Source organism: Marmota marmota, unplaced genomic scaffold (assembly GCF_001458135.2).
Source record: "Marmota marmota marmota unplaced genomic scaffold, marMar, whole genome shotgun sequence".
In the NCBI taxonomy this organism is placed as follows: domain Eukaryota; kingdom Metazoa; phylum Chordata; class Mammalia; order Rodentia; family Sciuridae; genus Marmota; species Marmota marmota.
The window spans coordinates 16,968,001-16,987,111 of record NW_026000101.1 but is presented as its reverse complement, the minus strand read 5'-3'; the positions used below and the strand labels follow the sequence as shown (position 1 = coordinate 16,987,111).

At 46.4% G+C, this 19,111-nt stretch overlaps 2 protein-coding genes across 4 annotated transcripts; one reads left to right on the top strand and one right to left on the bottom strand.

Moving 5' to 3' along the window:
• Window positions 1-207: 207 nt before the first annotated feature.
• Window positions 208-14,305, bottom strand: Arhgef39 (Rho guanine nucleotide exchange factor 39). 3 transcript variants are annotated; one of them, XM_048783405.1, is made up of 10 exons: window positions 14,180-14,305; window positions 8,636-8,722; window positions 3,304-3,475; window positions 3,016-3,136; window positions 2,625-2,743; window positions 1,965-2,035; window positions 1,596-1,724; window positions 1,210-1,439; window positions 902-990; window positions 208-720 (listed from the first exon to the last, which is right to left on the bottom strand). In XM_048783405.1, exons 2-10 carry the CDS (start codon window positions 8,694-8,696, stop codon window positions 705-707), a joined length of 1,008 nt encoding a protein of 335 aa, XP_048639362.1. In that variant the 5' UTR covers window positions 8,697-8,722; window positions 14,180-14,305; the 3' UTR covers window positions 208-704. The 3 variants fall into 3 exon arrangements, with proteins under 3 accessions (XP_048639362.1, XP_048639361.1, XP_015347849.2); XM_048783404.1 differs by lacking the exons at window positions 8,636-8,722; window positions 14,180-14,305 and adding an exon at window positions 3,662-4,021 and having other exon boundaries at window positions 208-717; window positions 3,381-3,475; XM_015492363.2 differs by lacking the exons at window positions 8,636-8,722; window positions 14,180-14,305 and adding an exon at window positions 3,662-3,973 and having other exon boundaries at window positions 3,381-3,475.
• Ca9 (carbonic anhydrase 9) lies at window positions 12,406-18,779 on the top strand. The gene is made up of 11 exons (XM_015492362.2): window positions 12,406-12,997; window positions 13,810-13,839; window positions 14,101-14,271; window positions 14,427-14,569; window positions 14,642-14,734; window positions 15,718-15,784; window positions 17,271-17,428; window positions 17,610-17,745; window positions 17,883-17,912; window positions 18,295-18,376; window positions 18,488-18,779. Exons 1-11 carry the CDS (start codon window positions 12,661-12,663, stop codon window positions 18,552-18,554), a joined length of 1,314 nt encoding a protein of 437 aa, XP_015347848.1. The 5' UTR covers window positions 12,406-12,660; the 3' UTR covers window positions 18,555-18,779.
• Window positions 18,780-19,111: the final 332 nt, after the last annotated feature.

Here is a 19,111-nt window from a genome sequence, read left to right as displayed (position 1 = left end):
TCTCTCCCCGTTGGTCATACACCCATACTAGGTGCCTCAGGCCTCCTTGAAAAGCTTCCCTTATTAGGACAAAAGACACTGCCTTCCAGAGTGAGAGCAGAGAAGACAGAGGGAGCTCCAGTTCTTTTCCTTGTATTCCTGAGGCTACCAGCACACCAACCTTCAGGCCCCCCCCCCCAATCCCTTTTTTCATAGGTGAAACAGAAGAATCTTTCCAAAAACATTTATTAAAATCCAGTGGGAAAATAAATTATAGAAAACTATATACAACATAAAAACAGCCACCCTTAACAAAGCTGCATACCCATAGAGGGCATGAGCTTACCAGCCCCAAATCCCCTCATCTGTGTTGGAGGGTCTAGTTCAGCTGAGGTTGTTAGCTGATTTCCTGATTTTTGTCTGCAGTACTGGGGACTGGACCCAGGGGCGGTGTACCACAGAGCTACATTCCCAGTCCTTTTAATAATTTTTGAGACAGGGTCTCTTGCTAAATTGCCCATGCTGGACTTGTACTTGTGATCCTCTCGAGTTGCTAGGATTATAAGCACCAGCCACCATGTCCCCAGCCTGGGTTCCTGATTCTTAAAATGATCCCTGTCAAACTAAGAAGGGTTCTGTACTTTTAGTGCTGAAGAAGATTCCTTTGTACTTCTGGCTCTGACCTATCCCTGAAGTATTCTGAGTTTTGAATTTGTAAGATTCCTCTAGTTCTTCTGGCTGCTGTGGAGAAAAAACAGTTCAGGTACTAACATGAGCACTCCATTTAGACACAGCCACCTGCAGGGTTGGGGGAGGTCCCAGGAGATATAGGAATGAGGTAGGATTAGACCTGTGATCCTGCTCATTTCAGTCCTGGGTCTTGTCACAGCACTCTTCTTGATATAAAGACAACACTACTCACCTGATAGCCAAAGTCAGACTGTGGTACCAGTGTGACAGCTCCTCCTGGTCTGTGGACATAAGCAGTAGCTTCTCACGGGGGAAGGACAACTAGGGAGAGACCACCTCTTAGTGCATGGCTCAGAAAGGTCCAGGCTGAAGCCCTTGCTATTCCATTGAGGTGATTTAGGACTGAGAACTATGAGGCTCAAGCCCCAGGTATTTCTCATATCCTCTCATTACTATGAAAAGGGACCCAGGTGAAGGAGATAAACAGGCCCAGCAGTGTTTGAGATATACTTTGGATCTAGGATTCCTGCTATTACTTACGCTGAGCAGTCCACCACAAGGGCCTCCTGAGTGGCCAAAGACCCTGCAGAGTTGACACTGGGCCATAGGATAGAGGGCTTTACAGGCAAAGGTGCCACTCTGCAGCAGGTGCAACTGGGGTCGAGGCTTGGCCATGAGGAGCACATCGGAGAAGAGAAAAAACATGCGAGGCCGAGGTTCCCCACTGGAAGGCACCACCAACAGCCACCCCTGGCGTAGGAACCAGCGTCCTGGGGGATGGGAGAGCTGTTATTTTGGTGCAGCTCCAGGATCCATGGGAATAGGAGGAAAGAGGTAGAGTTTGAGGGGCATGTGTGGGTTCTATAGAGGAAGAGATGATAGGCAAGAAGGATTTGAGGATTGAGATGAAAAAGTAAACAATCTACCTGAAGTAAGTCCCTTTGCCTGGCGTCCACTGAGCAGAGCCTGGATACGCCGGAGGTGCTGCTCATTCTTCTGTTTCTGACCAATGCTGTGGACTCTCTGGGCAGTCTCACTTATCAGCCGGGCAGCCCCTAGAATATAACACCTTCAACCTCAATGCTCACACACTTTTGACTTTGGGTGACTGATTGGTACCGGTGAAAGACAGGCTATGCTGGAGGAGACTGGGTCAGGGTTTAACTTCTTGAAGAAAAGGCAGGGCAATAAGGATATATTAATGGAAGCTAGGGACATACATTGTTGGAAATCAGAACCAGAAAAGGATACAAGAGCCAGCCTCCTGCCTGAGCTGAAAAGGAGCAAGAACTTACGTGTGAGCTGTTGATGGTCAGGACTATTGGGACCTGTATTTTCAGCCAAAGCAACAACCAGATTCTCATACCTGGAATTAACAGTGTAAGTCTACAAGGGGAAGTAGAGCCAGGCAAAATTCCCTTTGCCTCTGCTTGACACACAATCAGCCCCCATATATTCTTCAGTTGCAGGTCCAGGAAAGATCTGCTTCTGGCTACTGTATCCCCTTCTTTCATCTGGGACTTGGAACCTGGGCTCACACCATTTGGCCCGCTTCAATTCCACACTGAAGAGTCAAAGGCAGGCCACAGTCTGGAAGGCCAGGTCAGGATATAAAAGTTAATCAAACCTAGAAGGATGCTGCAGACAACCTATGAACCCTTAAACCCATTCCCAGGGACAGAGATTCTAGTGTAGGTTGGCCACTCATTTCAACAAACTTCTCCAGATAACTTGCCTCAGACCCTATTGCAGCCCCACTCACTTTACAGGGTTCCACAGTCTCAGACTATGGGTACTTGTGGGTTCGCATGTACTCTTGTAAAAACTTCTTAGAAGAAATCTGGCTCAGGAGAGAGCCAGTAGGTTGGGATGACCCCATGACATCCCCCAAAACTGAGGACAGCAGTTATACAGTCTCAAAGAGACTTGGTTGGAGTCGAGGGGAGTTCACTCACTGCTGCAGCCGCTGCAGAGGCAGAGGGAGCAGATCTTGAAGCTTAAGTCCCCCAAACTCAGGGCGACCTTCCTGAAGGTGCACAAACCTCCGAAAACGCTTGTTTTTCTTTAGTTGTTCCTAGAGTGACGGGAAAATAATTGGCAACAAGAGAAGCCACTCCTTATATTGCATTCATCTGTGTACAAACCCCAGCCTTCAGTAACTGTGTGCTCTGTGCTCCTGAGAGAAACTTGGTCTCCCTAGGGGAAACTCGACACAGGCTAAGCACCCAGAGCTCTATAAATGCAGGGATTATGTGAATGAAGTTTGGTTTCTAGATGAAGAGAAAATGTGAGGGGCAAGCTAGACACTAGGGAAAAGGGATGGATTTGAGGTCATTTCCAGGTTACCTGTAGGGTGGTCTGGGACCTCTCCGCATTAGCTGCAAATTGGGTGTAGAGCTCCAGGTGGTGGCAGAAGCCTTCCAGCCCCTGTCCCCAGTGTCCTTCTTCCAGGTAGGGAAGCAGCATTCTGTGTGGGCAAAGGCAGTAAAAGGGAAGCCCAAGAACTACTCAAGGACTCCCTCACTTAACTCTCATAATTCTACCCCGAGGTAGTGCTATTAACCCATTTTACAGATGGAGAGGCTGGCAGGTTAAGGAATTGGGCCAAGGCTACAGGTGAGAAAATTGGCAGACCTGATTCGCTCTGACTCAAGACAGAGCTCCTTGCCAGAAGTTATGGCCCTCCCTCTTCTCGCGCCCCTTCCACTCACTGGCTGGCGCCGTAGATGAGCTCCCAGGACCCAAATAGGGCCTGGCGCTCGGGTGGTCGTAGAGTCCCCTTGGCTTTCAGGATCCCCAAGAAGTACTGTGGAAGGAGCGAATACAGGTGTCGGGAAGAATGGGCCAATGCAAGCTGCAGCCAGACAGACGCTTGCCTGACTCCCTATATGCAGAATCCAAGACCCACCATACTCGGGGTCGTCACCTAGCAGAGACCTTCCCACACCCTGGGCTCCCAACCCCACACGAGGAGGCCGCTCGGGGCCCGCACCGTTGCCACCAGCCCTAGTTGTTCCTGGTAACGCCGCTCGGTCTCGAGCAGCTCCCTGGCGGTGCAGGCGCGTTTCCGCTCCCACCGAGCACGCTGCTCCCGCACCGGGCACCGCGAGCTGGGATCTGGGATCTCCATTACTGTCCGAGGGTTGATGTTTCCGGCCGCAGCCCGCCGGAGATTCAAATTCCAACGCTCCCAGGGCGGGGCCCCGGGTGGGATAGGGGAGGAGCTCTCAGGAATGAGCATGCGCAATGGCCATCGGCTCGCCTCGGCTCTCCTTTTCCTGTGGTCGCCCCAACACAAGGGCAACCCTGTAGGTGAGCGTGGACTGTGGAGGCAGCTGGATTTGGAGTCAGGACACTCAATAGGTGCAACCACTGGCAGAGCCTCATGTCTTTTTTTTTAAATCCCCTTTGGGTACCTGGGACTAATCTCAGGGACACTCGACTACTGAGCGACATCCCCAGCTCTATTTTGTATTTAGAGACATAGTCTGAGTTGCTTAGCACCTTGCTTTTGCTAAGGCTGGCTTTGAACTCGCGATCCTCCTGTCTCAGCCTCCCGAATCGCTGGGGTCACAGGTGGGCGCCACCCTGCCGGGCTAGCCTCAGTGTCTTATTTGTAGAATTGGGAATGGGACAATCATTACGGTATGTTCTGTCCTGGGCCCATGCCAGTCTACAGAAGGGGTTCAGTCATTCCCAATGTTTTCAACACCTTTCTGGCCCCTGAACAAACAAGTTTACAGATTTTAAGTTATTGTTTTATTCATTTCCTACTGGTCCAAAGCCTGACAGATCACTAGCTTCTGATGAGGATGTCAATTAAGTGGTAGTTCTGATTTGCTGTAATTTTGACCCAGGGCAAAAGCTTTGAGTTGATGGGTCCTTGCTGCCTTACCAAAAATGAAATGTACTTGGCCTGGTGTGGTGGCCCATGCCTGTAATTCCAGCAGCTGGGGAATCTGAGGCAGGAGTGTGGCAAATTTAAGGCCAGCCTCAGCAACTAAGAGAGACCCTGTCTCAAAATAAATAAATAAAATAAATTAAAAAAAAAAAAAAAAGAGGGCGAGGGATGTATCTCAGTGATAAAATGCTCCTGGGTTCAATCCCCAGTACCTATAAAATAAAAAATAAACATAAAATGTACCTGGGCTGGGGATGCGGCTCAGTGTTAAAAGTGCTTGGCTGGGTTTGATCCTCAGCACACAAAAAATAGATAAAATAAAGTGTACTGGGCTGGGGTTGTGGCTCAGTGGTAGAGTGCTTGCCTAGCACGTGTGAAGCACTGGGTTCGATCCTCAGCACCTCATAAAAATGAAAAAAAGATGTGTATGTCCACCTACAACTAAAAAACAAATACTTTTAAAAAATAATAAGGTGTACCAGCAGGGCTTGAGGCCTGAGGGTGAGGCAGGAGGATCTCTGTGAATTCCTGCCAGCCTAGGCAATTTCCTAAGACATTGTCTCAAAATAAAACTTATTTAAAAAACAGCTGGGATGTAGCTTAGCTGTAGAGTACTTGCCTGCCAAGTACAAGGCCCTGGGTTCAATTCAGTACAAAAAGAGTAATGATACAAGATTTAGTGTTATAAGATAATTATTGTACTATACATTTGTGTTTTGTGGGCCAGGTGTTTATCAGGGTGTAACGAGGATGGCTTGTTTATGTTAATTATGTTTGGGGCCTCAAATGCGGCAAAATGATTAAAATGGTTGGTGCTGGAATAAAAAAAATAGTAATGATAATAATAATAAATGTAGGGGCTGGGGTTGTGGCTCAGTGGTAGAGCGCTTGCCTAGCACATGCGAGGCCCTGGGTTTGATCCTCAGCACCACATAAAAATAAATAAAATAAAGGTATTGTGTCCAACTACAAAATAAAAAATAAAAAATAAAATAGAGTGTTTCCTAATTTAAAAGAGCAATAATTCCTAAAAAATAAGTGGAACAATTTAAATCTATGAAAATAGAGGAAGGTAAAACACAAAACAACAAAGTTAAAAAAAAAACCTTAAAAAATAATAAATGTACCCAATTTTCCTAATCTAGTCTTTTGAAAAACTGGAAATAGCCATGTGGTAAATTGGCAATGCCATTTTGTTAGTATGTATGTATCAGCTCTTTTTTGTGGAGGTACTAGGTATTGAACCATAGGGTGCTTTACCACTGAGCTACTTCCAACCCCTTTATTTTTGATTTTGAGACAGGGCCTTGCTAAGTTGCTCAGAGCCTTGAACTTGTGATCCTCTTGCCTCAGCCTCCAGAGTGTATCAGACTAGTGGTTCCTAAATGCATCTTAATGACTATGTGGACAAATATATGTGCCAGAATGTCTGGCACAGTGTTTGTAACAACAGAAAACTGGAAACCACCTAAAATGTCCAATGGAAAAGACCTGGTTAGAAAAATTATGGTATAGCCAGGTGCAGTAGCTTATTCCTATAATCCCAGCTATTTAGGAGGCTGAGGCAGGAAGATTACAAGTTTGAGGCTAGGCTCAACAACTTATTGAGAACCTCAAAATAAAAAAGTGTAGGGATGTAGCTCAATGGTAAGGAGCCCCTGGGTTCAATCCCCAGTGCTACCAAAACAACAACAACAAAACAAACAAACAAAAAATCCCCCAGCTATTTGAAGGAATAATATGAAAACATTAAAAATGATGTTTAAGGGGCTGGGGTTGTAGCTCAGTGGTAGAGCACTTGCCTTGCACATGTGAGGCACTGGGTTCGATCCTCAGCACCACATAAAAATAATAAAAAAGAAAACACTCATTATAAGTATATTGTTGAAGGGAAAAAGCAGGCTATAAAACTGGGTAACATATAAAAGGAAGACTAAATAATCAAAAGCTAATTGTGTTTTTAATCTCTGTGTGATCAGAGTGAAGATAATTTGGACAAAGATGTATTATGTACCTAACCTGTTCCAGACAGTGAATCACTAAGATTCAAGGTACAAATTCCCTCTTCACCTTCCAAGTATTCAGCTTTGAGCATGCCTTATTTATAATTAGAAGATACATTTCGAAGTAGGAAACAAAATGTTAAGAGAGAAACTACCATTTTGGATTCTCAGGAATCTGGGCCCCAAGCCAAGAACCAGGGGATTGTCAGGGTTCTAAGCTCCCCTCCAGCTCTGATATTCTAAGAATTCTAAGAATGGGAAAATGCTGGGCTTGGACCAGGCAGGAACAACTTGAAGATCTTGGATGGAGAAAAGTTAAGAGTTTGGATCAGACTGTATCTTATGCTCAAGTCCCGTGGAAACTGGTGACAACATATGGTTACACTGTCTCAAATGAATGAGGCACAGTTCATACTAAAAGCTCAAGTATGGAAAAAGCCAGAGAATTCCATAGTCATCAGTATCACTGTGACCCCAGGTGATGAGAACAGAACATCATAATGCCTGGTGGAGGCAGTTGGTGACCAGTATGTTTGAGGATGCTGCCATTGTGACTGTGCTTAAGGGAGAGAATAGAGCCTACTGTGAGCTCAGGTGAGGGAATCATTCAACTCTGGAGGAAGGAGAGGGAAAAGCTGAGAAGACATACTGAGGACATTCTGTGCATCCACTCTAGTTCCACTACACTGACGATAGACTAAATAGTGGCCCCGATAAAGACATGTCCAGGTCCATGCCTTTAACCTGCAAATGTGACATTCTTTGGAAAAAGGGTCTTTATAGATATGATTAAGGATCTTGAGATGAGATCATCTTGAATTATCTCAGTGGGCCCTAAATCCAAAAAGTGTGTTTGTATTGATACCCTGTGGGGCACACCTGTAATCCCAGCAGCTCGGGAGGCCGAGGCAGGAGGATTGCCAAGTTAGAGGCCAGCCTCAGCAACTAACCGAGGCAGCTTAGTGAGACTCTGTCTCAAAATAAAAAGGGCTGGGGATGTGGCTCAGTGATAAAGTGCCTCTGGGTTCAATTTCCAGCACCAATCAATCAATCAATCAATAAATGAATGAATGAATGAATAAAGTAAGTAAGTAAGTAAGTAAGTCACCCTGTAGAAAGACACAGCATCAGAGGCAGCTGCCACATGAAAGAGGTAGATAGATATTGCAGTATGCTGTATCCCGACCTGGGAAGATTCAGGACACAAGAATTTCAGGAGTTACTAATTAGCAAAAAAAAAAAAAAATTCTAGGAGCTCAAACCTGTTTTATGTTTGGCAGACTCCCATATGGTGTTATTGTCAGCCTCAAGCCCAGGAGTCATAAGAATCTAGAAGAGGCAAGGAAAGATTCCTCCCTGGAGGCTTCTTAAGGAGCCTGGCCCCACTAATACCTTAATTTTAGACTTCTGGCCTTCAGAACTGTGAAAGAATAAATTTCTGTTGTTTATACCTAGTTTTTGATAATTTTTTTGTTTGTTTTGTTTTTCTCAGATTTGGGGGATTGAACCCAGCGTCGCTCTAACATTGAGTTACAACCCAGTTTTTATGTTTTAATTTGAACCAGGTTGTTGTTACATTGCTGAGGCTGTCCTTGAATTTATGATCCTTCAGCCTCAGCTTCCCAAGTAGCTGAGGTTAAGGTGCGCAAGACTATACCCAGCGAGTTTGTGGTAATTTGTTACAGAAGCCCTTATTACAGCCGCCCTAAGAAACTATTAATACAGATGGTGCAATGGGCCAGAACTACAGGTCAGCCTCAAAGCTCCAGAAAGGCTTTGACCTGTCTTTGTTCCCAATCCTTGGTTGGAGAAAAGGGATCTTTTCTCATTCTACCCTGTCAGCAAATATCTCCCTCCTCTGCAACCCTGAGCTAATCAGAAACACGTTTAAGTAACGTGTTCCTGAGTGTTTGACAACACAGATCCAGTTGACAGAAAACTTGGTCTTAAACAACTGCAGCGACTTCTGCACCAGGTGGGGACTACCCCAGTTGATTAGTCCTGAGTATGCTGTGTCCCCACCTGGGCAGATTCAGGACACAAGAATTCCAGGAGCTCAAACCTGTTTTAGTGTTTGGCAGACTCCCAGCTGTGAAGGTGTGATCCAGGATCAGAGTCCACATCTCCACCCAGGCCAGAGGAACAGTAACTAGAAAGGCAAGGGAGAGACGGAACCATAGGGAAGAGTGTTTGGAAAGTTAGTGAGCTGTAACAGAGAGAGAGTTCAGCACCTATAGGCAGATATGTGATCTGAAATACTCCACAGATAGTGGGGAGGGATGTACATAGAGATATGGGGTCATAGCTAATGCTTCAGAGAAGTATACGGAGAGATCCTGCCTAAAAAAGAAAAAGACTCAAATGTTCAGAATATTTGGAAAGAAAAATGAACAAAAGCTGACTCATGTTGGAGAAAGATGTCTAGTTACAGTCTCCAGTTAGCATGGTACTTTTACCATCTCTGCTCCCATAACCTCTCACACCTCAACTAAATTAGTTACCACATTCTGTCTTGCACAGGCCCATCCAATTCAGATCTTACCATTTGCCTTCCAGGTTTTGGCTGCCAAACAAGGTGCTGACAACATAGCTCACTACCCAGATTGCATGCTGGATCAGAATGCTACAGAATTGGAATATGGCTTGGAATTTGGCTTTAGAAAGACAACCTAGAATTTTGGGCTGACTATCTCATAAGATGACCACTTGGAGAAGAGCTTTTATTTAGCCATACAAGTTTTGGGAACAATGAGAGTCACTCAGTCAAGGCAGATAATTTGGGGTGCCATAAAAAATGTGATGTCATCCTCCTGGGACAGCAGTGATTTGAAATACAAAGGTTATTTTTTTTTAAATATTTTTGAGAGAGAGAGAGAGAGAGAGAGAGAGAGAGAGAGAATTTTAATATTTATTTTTTAGTTTTCGGCAGACACAACATCTTTGTTTGTATGTGGTGCTGAGGATTGAACCCGGGCCGCACGCATGCCAGGTGAGCACGCTACCGCTTGAGCCACATCCCCAGCCCCAAAGGTTATTGATGATGAGCTGAGGGGAAGGAAGACATCTCAGTCATTTTGGTATTTTTCAAGCACCTGGCAAGGTGATCTACCTAATAGTTACTGAATAAAAGATTGACTCAATCAAATACTGGACCCTGCCCTAATGGTACTTAAGGTTATTAGAGCAGATAAAATGTCATAAATCACCCTAATATGAGTTAGATGGAGGGCAAGGTTATTATCAAAGGCGGGCAAAGAACTGTGGTAGCTCAGAGGCACTAGAGATCTCTTCTGGACTGGTGGTAGAGGGCTGGTGAAGGCTTCCTGGAGGAGTTGGCCTGTGAACTGAGTCTTGAGAAGAGATTTAGACAAAGGACACAGGGAGACAGTTTAACTCTATAGTTTAGCACAAGCACCAATGTGTCAGAAATGAAGCATTCAAATGGGGTTCTGAGGCTCCTCTATGCTAGGCATGACCCCTTTAGATAAGGAATCATGAGGACAATAGTGTTCCCAGGGAGGAGATGGGATAGTAGGGTACCCTGGATTAAGGGGCTGAAGCTGTATGCCAACATGATTAGAAATATTTCAATATACCTATACAACTATGCTGGTTCATGCTTGTTGAATGGCCCTAGATATGGACATGAAATGACTTGTCAGAGCCTTAGGGGCCTTTCTAAAATATGAGCTACAGAACAATGAAGGCTGTTTTCTGTTCCATGCTGCATCCCTAGGGCTGTGAGCAATACCCGGAGGATTGGAGGAGGCTCAATAAATACTCATTAAATGGGCAAATTAGGAGGCCATTCTTTTTTTTTTTTTTTTGTGGTGCTGGGGATTGAACCCAGGGCCTTGTGCATATGAGGTAAGCACTCTACCAACTGAGCTACATTCCCAGCCCTAGGAGACCATTCTTGATGTCCTTTCACTCTTCTACCTCATCCTCTTACATCCAATTTCCCCCTCCAATTTACGGTTGGGACTTACTCAACATAACATAATTGGCCACTCTCTTGCTCAAAATATTTTATGCCTACCCTTTTTTTCAGACTACCATTATCCCCATTAAAAAAAAAAATCAATTGGACTGCTACTTCTTCCTCTTCAAAGTCCTGATCAAATTTTACCTACTTATTACTTTCTGAGGCAGAAGGACTCTCTCTCCCCCAAAATATGAGAGTACTTGCCCTTGCTCACTGGACAGTGAGCTTCTTAAAGAGGGGATTCTCTTATTCATTTCCAGACACCCAGTCCAAAGCCCAGTGCTTGACATACAGAAGGTGTTAAATAAATAGCAAATGCAACAGTGAATGGCATTGGTTGGAAATGTAGCTCAGTGGAGGAGTGCTTGCCTATTACAGAGGATGTTCTGGGTTTTATCTCCAGCACAGCAAAACAAACAAACAAAAAGTCTTCAGTGAATGGCATTAAAGGCAATGAGAACTAGATTTAAAAAGGTGGTAAACAGTTTGGAGCAAAAAAAAAATAAACTAGGCATGGTGGCACATGTCCATAATCCCAGCAACTCAGAAGGCTGAGGCAGGAGGATTAAGTGCAAAGCCAGCCTCAGCAACTAAGCAAGGCCCTAAGCAACTCAGTGAGACCCTGTCTCAAAATAAAAAAATAAAAGGGCTGGGGATGTGGCTCAGTGTTAAATACCTGTTGGGTTCAATAGCCAGTATCCAAAAAAAAAATAGAAAAGGGGAAGAAAAAATGAATAGTTTGAGTTAGATGTGGTGGTGCATGTCTAAAATCCCAGCAAGTCAAAAAATAGGAGGATCACAAATTTAAGGCCAAGCTTGGGCAATTTAGCAATACTCTATCTCAAAATAAAAAAATACAAAGTACTGGGAATGTAGTTCTCAGTGGTAAAGCACTCCTGATTTCAATCCCGCATACCAAAAAAAAAAAAAAAAAATTGGGGGTTAGGAGTTTAGCTCAGTGGTAGAGCACTTGTCTCCCATGAGGCCTTTGGTTCTATCCCTAGCAACACACACACACACACACACACACACACACACTATCCCCAGCACCACACACACAAACACACACAATCCCCAGCACCACACACACACACACACACATACACACACACATACACACACACACAAAATCCACAGCACCACACACACAAACACACTATCCCCAACTCCACACACACACACTATCCCCAGCACCACACACATACACACATACACACACACTATCCCCAGCACCACACACACACACACACACTCACACACACACACATACACATACACATGGAAAAAAAAAACAAAAAAAGGGGGGAAAGGAGTTTATGAAAATGAATGGTTTAATTTGGAGTATGAGGAAGAGTGGGAGGAGATAAGATGGAAAGATCTCTTAGGAAAGGTTTTGAAGGGACATGCAAGCGAGAAGGAGAAAATGGGCATACTTTGGTAAGCAGTGAGAAACCAATGAAGGTTTTTGAGCAGGTGGAAAGATGAAAACAAGATAAATTTAGTTTAAACCCACCAGAATTTCTTTCAGACACCCAGTTTTTCATTCATACATTCAGTTTTTCATTCATGCTCAAATTTGCCTCCTACCTACCCTTCTACACATTTACCTATTTATCCTTACAGTCCCTGTACAGCTTGCCCTGCTCCATTCTGCTCCCTGGCTGGGCCAGAGGTGGGCTGCTTTCCCTCTTAGCCAGGTGACACAGGGGCCCCAGCTTCCCTGTCTTTTCCCTTCCTTTCTTGGGGCTGGGAAGCAGGCCAGGGTTAGCTGAGGCTGCTGCTGGCAAGCAGCTGGCTGGTGCCAGGGAGAGCCTGTATAGTGCCAGGCGGTGCCTTGGGTTCCAAGCTGGGCCCATGACCCCGATAACCTTGTGCTTGTGAACACACCTGCCCCTCACTCCACCCCATCCAAGCTTTGGTATCGGGGAGGGGGCACAGGGCCAGACAGACCCGCGGGACTTTGGCTCCATCTCTACAAAAGGGCACTCTGTGAGTCAGCCTGCTCCCCTCAAGGCTTGCTCCTCCCCCACCCAGCTCCTGTTTCCTATGCACGTACAGCCCGTACACACCACACCGTGTCCCGGGACACCCCAGTCAGCCGCATGGCTTCCCTGTGCCCCAGCCCCTGGCTCCCTCTGTTGATCCCAGCCCCTACTGTGCAACTGCTGCTGTTGCTACTGCTCCTGGTGCCTGCCCATCCCCAGAAACTGTCCTGGATGCAGGGGGATCACTCTGTGGGAGGAGGTTCATCTGGGGAAGACAGTCCACTGGGCCAGGAGGATTTGTACAGTGAAGAGGATCCACCTGGGGAGGAGGATTCACCTGAAGTTACTTCTAAACCAGAAGAGGACAACTCCCTGAAGTTAGAGGATCTACCAACTGTTGAAGCTCCTGGGGACAGTCAAGGTCACCCAAGTAAAGCTCCAGGGAACAAAAAAGGTAAGTGGTCATCAGCCTCCAAATTTAGGCTCAGTAGAATCATGCCACCTCTCCCTACTCCTGGCAGAGATCATTCAGGGAAGGACCCCTCCAGGGGGCTCCCACACCATTAGACCCCTCTGTCTTTCAGCGCTAGAAGAGGAAAGATGGGGAAAGGAAAAACATGGAGAACTGCTGGAAGAGATGGGAAAGAATGGGGAGATTGGAGAGGAGAAGGAGAACAGGACTGTCCAGAAAGGGGGGGATAGGTGAAGAGGAAGAGAGAATGTGAAGAAAAGAGGAAAGACCAGGGGGAGAGGGTGGGTACCAAAGGAAAGGCAGAACCTGTAGACTTTCTCAGCTTCAGTCTGCAAGGAAGAAGCTGGGACTAGGAAGAAGGAATCAACAACAGGAGAGGGACCTGATAACTTGATTTCCAAGCCAGGAACTTAGGGAAAAGAGTTGGAGACTAGGAAGGGCAGTGGAATGAGTATGGGAAAGGGATGAATAAGGGAGAGAGGAAAAAGATGGTCTACTGAGTTGGGCCTGGGGACTGAGGCACCCACCTACTCTACAGATCCAAAACTAGTGGTTGCAAACAGGTATCTCTGGGGCAATGGGGCCATTGTTTGCCCTCCCGGCTCCAGTGTTATGTTTGGTTGCAGTCCACTGCGTTTTTGCACGTGGTCCGCTTCAGACATTTGTTACCTGCTATGCCCTGTAAGACATCTTAATTTATGGGGCCCTGCCGCGAGGTGGGGGACCTATTTCTCCCGACCCCTGGGAAGGGATGGGCTCTAAGGCTGGCTTGTACATCCTTCTCATTTACGCAGGGGATGGCCACATTCATTGGCGCTACGGAGGTGAGACACCCACTCCCTGCAGAGATCCAACCTGGGAACCCGGCTCTGTTGATCTGCCCCACAACCATCCCAAGACTGGTTTCTGGGCGTCCCATTCACGGCAGGCTCCGGTCCCCGCAGGCTCCGGTCCCCGCCCACATCCCTGATTTCTATTTCCCGCTCCGAGGCCTCCAGACTCCACCCGCTTCACTTTTTCGCCCAGGTTGCTTAAAAGTTCCTTACCTAGTCACCAGACTTCTCCACCATACTCTCTATTCCCAGGCAACCCGCCCTGGCCCCAGGTGTCCCCAGCCTGCGCAGGCCGCTTTCAGTCCCCTATAGATATCCGCCCGGAACTCACTGCGTTCAGCCGCGCCCTGCGACCCCCACAACTTCAGGGTTTTGCGCTACCGCCACGTCCGGAACTGCGCCTGCGCAACAATGGGCATACCGGTGAGGGGGTCTGGGGTGGAGCCTCAGGGAAACCGAAGGGACTGTCTGGGGATGGGACTAAGATGAGGGCGGTTGGGGAGGTGCTTGGGGGTTAGGGTGGTTTCACCCGCGGGCAGGCGAGACAGGGTCGGGCTCACCTGGCGCTCCCCCCGCAGTGCAGCTGACTCTGCCTCCCGGGCTGGAGATGGCCCTGGGTCCCGGGCGGGAGTACAGAGCCCTGCAGTTGCATCTGCACTGGGGTACTTCGGATCGCCCGGGCTCAGAGCACTCTGTTGATGGCCACCATTTCCCTGCCGAGGTGAGCATCCGAGTAGGGGCCAAGGGGCGTGGCCCGAGATATACCCCACTTTGACGCCAGTGTTTTCTCCAGATCCATGTAGTTCACCTCAGCACTGCATTTTCGGGAGTTGATGAAGCCTTGGGGCGCCCGGGAGGCCTGGCGGTATTGGCCGCCTTCCTACAGGTACCAGATCTGCACACCCCTCCCACCCCCCGTTCCCTTCTTCCCTGGGGTCTAATGTATCTTGCAGTCAGAGATCCCATCCCCAAACTGTCACTCTGGCCTCTAGCCTTCATCCTCATTCAACACCCATGTTGAACCAGGCACTGGACCATAAAAAAAGATTCAGAAGCTGTGGGTCCTTGCCTCTAAGGAACTCACAACCCGTGGGAGCTGACATGATAGGTAATGGGAAGGACACAGTAAAATGGTGGTCAGGGAGGAGGTTAATTCTGAAGCTTTTGACAGGAAAAAAAAGGGAAACATTCCAACCAGAGAGAACAGTATGTGCAAATACAATGTGGCCCGTTTGGGGAATGGCAGATGAAACAGTTAGACATTGGAAGAAGTAATTTCTCTATTAACTCTTGTAACCTGTCATTTCCCTTCCTAAAATGCAGCATTTATTGACCTCTTTGGACCTTAATGATCAAGGATATATATGCCATGATTAGAGGAGGCCAGTAAAGGGAAAGGATGAGAGACCTGCTAGGCTCACTCACAAATGCCATACTCACAGCACAATGTTCAGAGAAATGCCTCAGAAATAGCACGTCAGGACCAGGTTCCAAAAGCCAAACATGAGTTATTAAAGTGAATGCAGAAGTAGCACAAATACAAGGTGTATTATGGTTTTCTGTGGGAGAACTATGCAGTGTATGTATAAAAGTTAGCAGAGCCAAGGTCCTTGAGGGCCTAGTATCCTAGTGAAGTGGCAGCTTCTCCTCCTCCTCCGCCTCCTCCTCTTCCTCCTCCAGTTTGAAACCCAATTCACCAAGCTCATTAGTTTGCAAAACAAGAGTAATAAACTTACTCAGTAAGAGTAATAAGATTTCCTCTCAGAGGTGAAGAATGGGGGAGGATTATTGGAAACCCACCCCATGTTTAGGCCTCCAGGCAAGGCCCTAGATTATAGGTATAAGTCTGTTTTGCATTTTCACCCCCAGGAGGGCCCAGAAGAAAACAATGCCTATGAGCAGTTGCTGTTGCATTTGGAAGAAATTGCTGAGGAAGGTCAGTTTGTTGGTCTGGCCACTACTTTCTATACCCTAATGCTTAAATACTTGCCCTGGGGAGCTGGGTATGGTGGCACATGTTTGTAATCCCAGCTACTTAGAAGGCTGAGGCAAGAGAGTTCCAAGATTGAGGCCAGGACAATTTAGTGACACCCCATCTCTAAATAAATAAATAAATAATAAAAGAAAGAAAGAAAAAGAAAAAAAGACGTAGCTGTGCAATGTGCATACCTGCATTTGTAATGCCAGTGACTTGGGAGCCTGAAGCAGGAGGATGGCAAGTTCAAGGCCCTCCTCAGCAACTTAGCAAGACACTGTCTCAAAATAAAAAGGGCTGTGGATGTAGCTCGGTGGTAGAGTGCCCTTGGCTTCAATCCCCAGTACCATTATTTAAAAAAAAAAAAAAAAAAAAAAAGCTTTTGAGAGCTTCAGATCTGAGAATGGAGATTGGATGGAGATGGGTGTGAACTAGCTTTGATCTGGATAATAACTGTGAAGTTGACCACAGGCAAGCTGTTGCCCATAGGCTTGATGATTCCAAACCAAAAACCAAACTGAAAACAAAGTTAGAAAAAAAAGGAAAAGAAAAGAAAAAAACGACAAAAAAAAAAAAAGTGTTTGGAAATTCCTGGGTTGAGTGTGGAAAGATACACTTTTTCTGAAAACTCTGTTTCTCATTCATAATCATCAAATATTTGAAGTTTTTAGAAACAGTTGTTGGAAATCTTTCTCAGTTGCAGTGGGTCATTTTAAACTTCACTTACTCCACTGGACCTTTAGGTTTTTGCTAAATGGAAAGAAGTGTGCCTTTGGAGGGTTTTTTTGTTTTGTTTTTGTGGCATTGGGGATTGAACCCAGGGGTACTTCACAATTGAGAAATATCCTCAGCTTTTTTTTTTTTTTTTAAATTTTGAGGCAGGGCTTCAGTAAGTTGCTGAGGCTGGTTTTGAACTTGTGATCCTCCTGTCTGTCTCAGCCTCCCCAGTGATTGGGATTATAGGCATGTGCCATCACACCCAGCTGCCTTTGAAGTTTTGTGTCTGTTTTTGATAATTATGAATATTAGTTTATTTACAAGTTATTCAAATTTATTTATTTAGTTATACCAGGGTTCAAAACCAGGTCTTTACAAGGCAAGGTCCATGCTAGGCAAGCATTCTACCTCTGAATTATTTCCCTAGCCTCATTTTTTCTTTTTAATTCACTCTGGGCTTAAATTGGTGATCCAGCAAGTTATGATGGTATGCAAAGTAAGAGTGAAGACTCAGTCTTCTTTTCTCACTCTGTGAGGCCTCATCGGATTGCTCAAAGCCCTTTACTTCCTTTTGAGTTGTCCTATGTGGAGTTATGGGAAGGGACCACACATAGTGAAGAAATATGCTCAGGGAGTTAAGTTGGCTTCTGGGAGGTGAAACTGTATCTCTCTGCCTCGGAACTTTAAGGGGACATAGTCTAAGTGAGACACCAACAAGTCTTCTCCACAGACTCAGAGATCTGGGTCCCAGGACTGGATGTATCTGCTCTGCTGCCCTCTGACCTCAGCCGCTATTTCCGATATGAGGGATCTCTGACCACACCCCCCTGTGCCCAGGGGGTCATCTGGACTGTGTTCAATCAGACAGTGAGGCTGAGTGCTAAGCAGGTAAGACTTGGGCATGGTGTGGGACCCTTTTGTTTCCTTTTTTTATTTTTATTTTTTTGTGGTGTTGGGGGATTGAATCCAGGGCCTTGCATATGCTTTGCAAACTCTCCACTAGTGAGCTACATCCCCAGCCCTCTTTTATTTTATGGAGTCTACCTGTACTATCCGTTGACCTTCCCAGCTCCACATCCTCTCCAGTTCCCTGTGGGAATCTCATGACTCTCGGCTACAGCTGAACTTCCGAGCCACGCAGCCTTTGAATGGGCGAATGATTGAGGCCTCCTTCCCTGTTGAAGTGGACAGTCACCCTGAGCCAGGTGCAGCTTTGTCTGGTGTCCCATATTGCTACATCACCCCAGCCATAGGTCCCTCCTCCTCACATGTCTTCATTTATATCAGAGTCTATCACTGGTGGTTATAGTCTCTGGCTCTAATGTCTCCTTTTTCTCTTCAGTCCACATGAATTCCTCCTGCCTTGCTGCCGGTGAGTCTGTGTCTCTTTTACTCTTAGCATCATTCAGCCCCAGGGGGTAATCAGGCCACCTATGCTTCCTCTCCTCTTCCTTGAACAGACCCCTGTCCCTAATATGACAGAGTCAGACTGGTGAGGGGGATTCCCCCACTGACCCCATGACTTAGTTGATTAGGATGAAGCTCCCCAAATGTTCTAGCATCCTCTCTCCCAAACAATTTTTACCTAGCTGTTAGGAAGAAAACCTTCCAGTGCATCCATGGTTCTCTGGGCTGGCCTCTTCCAGAGACAGAAGTCTGGGGCTGATGGTGTGGCAACCATTGAAGCAGGCCTAAAGGGACCCAGTGGACCCCAGGCACCCCTCTTAAGGTGGTCCTTCTCCTCTTCCTCTCAGGTGACATCCTGGCCCTGGTGTTTGGCTTCCTGTTTGCTGTCACCAGTATCGCCTTCCTTGTGCAGATGGGGAGGCAGCACAGGTATTCACTGACCCTCTCCTTCAGTACAGCTCTCCCACCCACCCTTTGTGGAGTGCATGCAAATTAACTCATCCAGGGCCAGTTTTCTGATTCAAGTTCCTTGTTGTATAGACACAGAAGTAGGACCAAAGAGGGTGTTAGCTACAGCCCACCAGAGATGGCGGAAACTGGAGCCTAGAAGCCCGGAACTTGGAAAATATGCAGATAAGCCAGCTAGAGGATTCTGGGGGGAGCTGGAAACTTTTTCCTATTTTGCCCACTAGATGATTCCTTTTTAATTTCCAAAGAATGTTTCTTCTTCTTCTTTTCCCCCCTAAAGCCACTGAAATGGGATCTTATAGTAGTGAAGCAAGATTGCACTCAACTTCCAGATTTTTTAAAAAAATAAATATTCCTAACAAAATGTGTAAGTCACCTTTTTCCCTCAAACCAGAAGGTTGGTATATTAGTTTCCCATTGCTGCTTTAACAAATTTTCACAATCTTGGTGGTAATGCAGATTTATTCTTATAGTTAGTCCAAAATGAATTTTAGGTGTCCAAGTCCAGGGGTCAGTGGGGCTGGTTCCTTTTTTTTTTGAGAGAGAATTTTTTTTTTAATATTTATTTTTTAGTTTTCGGCAGACACAACATCTTTGTCTGTATGTGGTGCTGAGGATCGAACCCGGGCGCACGCATGCCAGGCAAGCGCGCTACTGCTTGAGCCACATCCCCAGCCCAAGGGGCTAGTTCCTTCT

Coding starts and splice junctions, on each gene's coding strand:
- Arhgef39 (XM_015492363.2), bottom strand. CDS start 3,910: ATGCTCATTCCTGAGAGCTCCTCCCCTATCCCACCCGGGGCCCCGCCC. Junction 2,744..3,015: donor GGTCCCAGACCACCCTACAG/GTAACCTGGAAA, acceptor CCGTCACTCTAG/GAACAACTAAAGAAAAACAA. Junction 2,036..2,624: donor CCTCTGCAGCGGCTGCAGCA/GTGAGTGAACTC, acceptor TGTTAATTCCAG/GTATGAGAATCTGGTTGTTG.
- Ca9 (XM_015492362.2), top strand. CDS start 12,661: ATGGCTTCCCTGTGCCCCAGCCCCTGGCTCCCTCTGTTGATCCCAGCC. Junction 12,998..13,809: donor AGCTCCAGGGAACAAAAAAG/GTAAGTGGTCAT, acceptor TCATTTACGCAG/GGGATGGCCACATTCATTGG. Junction 14,570..14,641: donor GCCACCATTTCCCTGCCGAG/GTGAGCATCCGA, acceptor TGTTTTCTCCAG/ATCCATGTAGTTCACCTCAG.